The following is an 8,388-nucleotide window of genomic DNA, read 5'->3' as shown; positions in this document are numbered from 1 at the left end:
ATTGCTCAAAAGCTGACAATTCAAAAAATCATATTATAAGGAATAAAAAAAAGCAAATGTCTAATTATTTTGTGATCACTCCCGCTTTGTCTAGTCTTATTCTTATTCTTACTCGGAGTCGAGTCAGAATCATACACTTATTGTAAATATCTATTATGAAATAGACCTTTGTAATATATACATGATCGATAAGATCGATTTTTTCAGTGTATTTTTAGTTTACTGTATCGACTGTTGTTTGTCTATCTAATTTCAATTCAGTATTTTTATTGTATGTGCCTTGTTCGAAGAAGTTACCAGTAGGTCGATACTTACATGTCAATATCATATAGTAATAGATATATTTCATTCATAAATCGATGAGTGATTAGCGTAATATTATTAAATATAATGTAACATTTAATTCTGACTTGATCATATGAAGAGTTAAGTTGGGTTTAAACATTCTAAATATAACTTTAATGCGATTTGATCATATTCAAGACATGTGCTTTCCGTTACACCGTATGATCTATGTATTTATATGTTGTTATTTGTGTACTTTCGGGATTATTTACTTATGCCGTTTCGAATAAACTTCTGTCAACTATAATCGAATTTCTTTTATACCGTCAACGAACCAGGTTACATATTCCTTTTCAAATCATGAACCAAAATGAAATTTATGAAGGAAAATAACCTAATCAGGTATGTGTGTGTGCACTGTATAAATGAAATTTAAAGTCTGCTTAATGATGAGAAGAATTATCTCCCCTGACTTAAAGTATTTAAATTATGTGACCATGTACATTCGTTCCCAAAAGAAATGTTTTATTTATAAGGCCTAATAAGGTACGTATTTTGTTTCATTTATTCTCGGTATAATACAGTCACAATTCACACCCGTCCCACTCATTAACACATAAAACATACTTAATCTTAAGTATCATTATAGTTTCATTTGTTTACGCTTTTTTGAACAATATAATCTGCTAGATGTGTTTGAGCATGTTGAGTATTTGACTAAATTTAACAATGGTTTTCAATATGATTGCCTTCCTTGTCTTATGTTTATGAAATCAGTTTCATAGATTTATACTTAACTGAATTATTACAGTGTATCATTTTACACTTCTTTTTCTTTTGATCCACTTTCTTTTTGAAGTCTATTATCATGATTATCTCATATCTCATATCTACAGAAGATATTAGTTTTCCAATTAAAGGGCCCATGATGCGCAAAGTAATTTATTACTATGACAAAACAATACATTTGCGTATTATGCGTCTCCACTTAATAGGAGAATAAGGAAAGGACGAATGAAATCAAAGACATTAATTAGACAAAAACAAAACTTTTAAGTCTATAGCACCACGGATTTCTTCCGTCCAGCCGTAAAATGTTGCAATCAATGGTTTAATACGAAGACACATTCTGTCTTTTTCACTTGCCACTTATTTACTTTACGACCTCAAAATAATGAACAGAAACCCACCTTATCGCATGATTAATTTTGTTCAATGTAAAATTCAAATATTGGCTAAATAAACAACCGTTGTATCTTTTTTTATTGCTGGTTTATTTCATGTGAAAGCTATGTGATGAAATAAAATAAGAATGAACGCGCGCTGACTATTTCGTCTTTATTAATCTGCTGTTCACGTCATAGTCTTAAGGTAAAGTGGTTGTTTTCAAATGGGTAAGAATTAATATAATTTTTTTTATTAATACATTATCGCTTAATTTAAAGTTGACTCTTTTGAGTTGTTGCAGTGTTTAAAAAAAACAGCAACAAGCTAATTCTATAAAACATTGTCTGCGAGATTTTGAACAAAGTTTAAGAAAAATGTTACTTTTATATCCGTAAAATAATGATTTTAAAATCAGTAAGAAAATTAAAAACCAATTGAAGGTCTTTCCGCCTCAACTTTCAATAATAAAAATGCAAAACGATGTCACTTCGTGTTCATATGACTGATGACTTTAAAACTGATTCTAAAAATATAAGGTTTCTAGGTACTTTTTCATTAAATTAGTGTGAAAAAGACTACTTCCGGTTAAAATAATGTCATTTCCGGTTGACCTTTCTGAAGGTCATATGTCTACCAACCTCATGCAAAATACCTGCTTGTTTTATAATGAACCAGTCTAAATTTTTAGCAAAGGTAAAAAATCTAGAATGTCAAATTGACCTTTAACCTTGGGCTCAATTTCAAGGTCATGGGTCAATTATCTCATATCGAAAGACCCCAGGTCTTTCACTTGTATGGTTGAGGAGTTCTACTGATTTCAAATATAGAAGGGGAGAAAACTCCTATAAGCGGTCACCGTATCACTTTGACTTAAATGTGTTGAAGTTGCTCCATGTCGTAAACAATTATTTGGCTAACTCATCTTATCTTTAACACTTACGGTTTCTATGGAATAAAGATAACATGCAAAATTCAAAATAAAGAACATGACCTTGACCTTTGACCTTGACCTCAAATTCCTCCAAATGGACCAAGGACTTCAAATCAAAAGACTTTAGGCCTCTATGACTTATGGTGTATGAATTAATTCATCATATCACATATGTTAAATTTTTAAAGGGAAATAACTCCCAAAAGATTGGATCACTTCGGTTGAACTGAACCAAAACATTCTTAAGAGTAGACGAACATTTTGGTTTTAACCGTGTGGTTAGCTTCAGTCTGGATCCTGTGAATTTGCGACTCTACACTAAGGCAAATGATATACTAATTCTAAGAGCGAACTAAACAAGCATAGCTGAAATCTAAAAGTAAATTGGTATTAGTAAACTACTTGCACAATCACGAAAAAGTTTTGTTGATTAAGATAAATTTGGAGTTGAGTCGATATGAAAAGCTTTTAGATTTTATTATTTTACTAAATTAGTGGAGTCGGGTCTGCTCCCCTCTGAGATCACCCCGCTCTTTGATGGGGTTCGTATTAATCAGTCCTTATTTTCTGTGTTTTGTATTTTTTGTAGACTGTTGTTTGTCTTTTTGGTTTTTTTACCTCCGTCGCCAACGGCGAATGCAGGTCTAGTAACCGCTCCTCTCCACCCATCCGTCCGTCGATAGAAAACTTTCGTCAAGCTTTTCTTAGCTTCTATGGGAGGGGATGATTGTATTTTGGTGCTTGATACTGTTTAGTTGTACCGAGTAAGCAATTTTTACATCAGCCATGCAGCCACTTCCTGTTTACCAAAAGCTTGAAATTTAAAAACGCTCGTTAAACAAGGACTATTTTCGTCAAGCTTTTCTTGGCTTCTATTCTAGAGAATGATTTAATATCTCCGGAGCTTGATAATGTTGAGTTGTATCGTGCAAGCAATTTTTACATCTGCCATGCAATTTTTCTGTTTGCCGATTGTTTGAAATTTTACATTACTAATTGTGCAAGCAAACTTTTCGTTAAGGTTTTCTTGGCTTCCATTGATTTGTAGATATGCTTCAGTACACATGTATCCTCCATCAATTCCATGCAGAGCGCCTCAGATCTAGACCCGGTATTTGTCTTAATCTTTTGGATATTGAAATGTTTTTTTTTTAAAGTTATGATTTTTGTTTTTCCTTTGGTATAGTTTACCGTACAGCCATCACCTAAAAGCAAACCGCATTCTGTATAGTTAGTTACAATGAAAGGCCCCCTTCGTGGCACACCACAGTTTCCTATAAAAGTGCTCTAACATAAACAATAAAGAAAGTTAGTACACATCTTCATTTTGATGTATATAGATATAAGAAGATGTGGTATGAGTGCCAATGAGACAACTCTCCATCCAAGTCACAATTTGTAAACGTAAACCATTATAGGTCAAAGTACGGCCTTCAACACGGATCCTTGGCTCACACGGAACAGCAAGCTATAAAGGGCCACAAAAATGACTAGTGTAAAACCATTCAAACAGGAAAACTAACGGTCTAATCTATATGAAAAACGAGAAACGAGTAACGCTTATGAACCACATCAGCAAACGACAACCACTGAACACCAGGTTCCTGACTTAGGACAGGTGCAAACAACCCTATTTAAATTATAATATAACACAATTCCTTTTTGATTCCAATTTCATGGTCCACATGGATATGTGGTTGTGCGTGCAGGGCATTGTGTTCAACAAATAGACAACAATTATTGATTTTATAAAATGAAATATTTGCAACTGGACGTTAGCCCAACGGCAAGGTAAAGATAAATATTATTACTGATCTAGGATAGTTAACTTTTAGAATAAATAATGTACTCATACATGTACTTCAAAAACCTTTTTCATATATGTTGCAGAATCATGGCCAGTAATTGGAGTATTTGTGGTGTTTGTGATAATCGTCAACTAACCAAATCATCATTAGTCTGGTGTTCTGAATGTGATGAAGGACTATGCGGAGATTGTAAGGAACATCACAGTATTTCCAAGGGAACAAAAGACCACGAAACCGTTTCCATTGCCGAATACAAGAAGTTACCGACCGAAGTCCTGCATAATGCAACGGTTTGCAAAATACATAATGAGAAATACGAGCTTTTCTGTAGCAGACACGATTGTCTATGCTGTAAGAAATGTTTGAAATCTCACAACGATTGTAAAGGTCTAACCGACATTAATGAACTCATAAAAAACGTCAAAACTTCAAATGCCTTTTATGAAATCGAACAAACCCTGCTGGAAATTGTCGACAATATTAAACGACTGAGTACTAACCGAAAAGAAAATTTAACATCGTTAGAAGACAAGAAAAATGAAATTGAAGCAGAAATAAAACAAACTAGGATCAAGGTAAATCGTCATCGTGATAAACTTCAGGATGATCTGATGAAAGAATTAATTGCAGTGGAAGAAACAGAAAAAAGTAAAATACAAAAGTTGTTGGTTTCCCTCAGCACGAAGGAAAAAGAGATCACAGAATACCAAGCAAATATTGCAAATATTAAACAACATGCGTCCAAACTTCAAACATATTTGGTGATGAAACATATCGAAAAAGACATTCCAGCCGAAGAAAAATTTATTCAATCGCTCGCCAAAAATGACACCGCGAATCAAATAAATATTTCATTTCAAATAAACCAGTCTTTACAGCAAGTCACAACCAGCTTGCAGAACTTTGGATATATCAATGTCACTTCTGACCAATGCGATTTTTCCATTCAGAAACGGAAGCACAAACAAGCCCAGATTATTGTACATGTAGCTCTTCCAACCAGACAAATCGAAAACCTGACTCTGACGTTACAGAAACGCATCATTACCAAGTTGACAGCCGTCCGTGGTTGTTCTATGCTACCTGATGGTAGGATGGTGTTCACCTGTTATTTTAAACACAATGTTATAGTACTCCAATCGGACGGTTCAATAGATTTTGCAATAAACAAATTTGGTAACACGTTTGATGTGGTATTTATTGGTGATAATTATATTGCTGTTACATCTGGCGATTCAGATAAGATTAATATAATCGACCTAAAGAAAAGAAAAGTGAAGAAAACAATTAAAGTTAATTCAAACAATGCTGGAGTAGTATACAAAGATGGATATTTGATTTACTGTGCCGGGGAAAAAGGACTACAGATGGTTAGTTTAAGTGATGAATCCATTACCAATGTTACCAATAGCAAAATATCAAACTTAGCGTACGTTACAACATCCGGTAAAAAACTGTTCTACACAGAATGTGCCAATAACAGTGTAACCTGTTGTGATCACCATGGTAACATACTGTGGACGTTCTGTAATACAAGTGTTCTGATTAGTCCATATGGTATCTCTGTAGACAATGATGGTAACGTGTTTGTAGTGGGATTCGCTACTCAGAATGTGGTCGTCATATCTCCTAATGGACAACGCTATAGACAAATATTATCACGTGAAGATGGACTTGAATTACCACAGGTTTTGCACTATGATCAACCCACCAATACATTGTTAGTTGCAAATCAAGCCAAAGAAGCGTGGTTGTATGAAGTTAAATAATAAAGAGGGGCCTGATAGGGGGGTCTCATCACGATTCACGAGTTGATTTTTTTGTCAATCACGATTCACAGAAAATAAATTTCCATCATCACAGATCACGAAAATATAAAAAAAACTAAATCTGTAGAAAAACGGATCACGATAGCGAAAATGCGCCGATCACGAAGAACGAAAATAACTCATCAGGCCCCTCAATAAACAGTGATGTTTGATATTTCTTGTATTCAGCTTTCAAATAAATTATTCGTTGTGATCTGATTTTGTTCAAAGCTATGTTATATGTTTATCGGAACAATTATATGCTTATATTTCTTTTTGATGTATATGTTCACTCCCATATATGGAAATTTTTTTAATGCGTTTAAGTATATAAAAAAAAGATGTCTTTGATCCCACACTTGGTTCGATTAATAAATTTGCCATGGCGTTGTCAGTTTATTTTCGACTTATGAGTTTGAATGTCCCTTTGGTATCTTTTGCCTCTCTTTTATAATAAAGTAGATTGTAGGTTAAAAGACGTAAAAATATCATAAAAAGAAAGCATATAATAACCATTGTGAATGCAAAGAAACACCAAAGTTTTCAATATAGAAATATGACATTTATAAATCTAAACGAATATTTTTACTTTTGTTTGATACATTGACAGATGGCATACTCGAATCAGATAACTAGGTGTGGGAAGTGGAAGAAAAGAAAGCATAGATTTTTCTGTTCATATTTAAATAAAACTATAAAAATAGCATCCAATTATTCTTCTTGTATCTCGTATAAAGAATTTGTGTTATTTCTAAGAACATTGTAATCTCATTATGTGTACTATGAATAACCAAAGATGTGGGATTTACGTCAATGAGACACCAGCCTATCGACATAAGTTCCCAAACAAAGCTGTTAAAAATGAATAGCCAAATTTATTGGATATAAGTCAAAGAGACATCAACATATCGACATAAGTAACCAAAATAACTGTTCAATATAAATAAAAGAAGATATCGGGTATTCGTCAATGAGGCAACAACCCATCGAAAAAAATTACCAAAAGACAGTTCAAGATAAATAAAAGAAGATCACAGGGATATGTGCATGTATATGAGGTAAAAACCAATCAACAAAACTAACCAAAAGACATTCCAATATGAATTTTTAAAAAATGGCGGGTATACACACGTATATGAGTCAACCACATATCGACATTAATAACCAAAAGACAGCTTAATATGAACATAAAAAAAGATCGGGAATATATAAATAAAAGAAAATGTCAGATATAGGTATATGAGACAACAACTCATCGACAAAAAAAATCCAAACACATATCAATATAAATAAAAGAAGATGCGGTGTATGAGTATATAAAACTGCAATCCATCAACATATCTACCCTAAAGACATTTCAATATGAAAATGTTTATATATACGTATATGATATAACACCCATTGACAAAATGGATCAAGACATTTCAATATGAAAGAAAAGAAATTGTGGGGTATATGTATATGCACGAGACAGTAACCAATCGACAAAAAAAAAATACAGCTCAATGTGAATAAAAGAAGATGTCGGGTATAAAAGAAGATGTCAAGTATACGTAAATGAGACAGCAATCCATCGACAAAATTTACCATAACATATTTTCATACGATTAAAAGAGGATGTCAGGTATCCGTATATAAGACAGCAACCCATCTACAAAATTAATCAAAAGACAAAATTTAAGTTTAATATGACGATAATAATAGTTTGGATATACATATAAGAGATAGTGAGTTCAACGATCAACAAAAGTTATTAATAAACAATAAAGAGTTGTTGTAAAGTGTTCTTTTAAATGGTTTACAGATAAAATAGCTTTTAGCATCTCTTTTTTGGCCTGACGTGCATGACTGCTAAAAAATACGACATTCCATACAGCAGAACCAAAATCGCTCTTTACATAACTAGTTTTCCGTCATTCGAGAGAGGCTCAGCCTTGTGACTGTGTTCCGGATTATGATGACAGAAAGTTAATTTTGTTACCATTACATCTTGATATACTGGATAAAGCTTTACATGTGATATGGAAATTTCACTGAATTAACATGACTTTTATGAACTCTTGAGGTCTTTTTTGATTTTTTTTTAATTTGTTGTCAGGTTGCCTTGTTTTTGACTTCATCGAAGTATGTGTGCGTCACCCCTTGTTCTCATATAGTGCATATAAACTAAGGATGAAAAATGATGTTTATAAAGTCAAGTGAAAATTAAAATAAAGCTAACCTAATAAGGCAGATGCCGTTTTACATTAGAGAGATTATAATCATATTTTTATTTGAAAATCACATCCATATGGATCAAGCAAAACAAAAACCACAAATTATGACACAAAATTAACACAACAGTCAAGATGACAAGTTTAAACATAAAACAAAAACATAGAAATGTTAA

General features: G+C 32.8%; 1 protein-coding gene across 1 annotated transcript; it reads left to right on the top strand.

The window, feature by feature from the left end:
• The first annotated feature begins 691 nt into the window (after nucleotides 1-691).
• Nucleotides 692-6,705, top strand: LOC127721687 (uncharacterized). The gene is made up of 2 exons (XM_052228488.1): nucleotides 692-831; nucleotides 4,274-6,705. Exon 2 carries the CDS (start codon nucleotides 4,278-4,280, stop codon nucleotides 5,958-5,960), a length of 1,683 nt encoding a protein of 560 aa, XP_052084448.1. The 5' UTR covers nucleotides 692-831; nucleotides 4,274-4,277; the 3' UTR covers nucleotides 5,961-6,705.
• Nucleotides 6,706-8,388: the final 1,683 nt, after the last annotated feature.

The sequence above is a fragment of the Mytilus californianus genome, unplaced genomic scaffold (genome assembly GCF_021869535.1).
Source record: "Mytilus californianus isolate M0D057914Y unplaced genomic scaffold, xbMytCali1.0.p SCAF_12, whole genome shotgun sequence".
Lineage (NCBI taxonomy): Eukaryota > Metazoa > Mollusca > Bivalvia > Mytilida > Mytilidae > Mytilus > Mytilus californianus.
Note: the sequence above shows the minus strand (reverse complement) of the source record. Positions and strands in the feature narration are given on the sequence as shown.

Coding starts and splice junctions, on each gene's coding strand:
- LOC127721687 (XM_052228488.1), top strand. CDS start 4,278: ATGGCCAGTAATTGGAGTATTTGTGGTGTTTGTGATAATCGTCAACTA.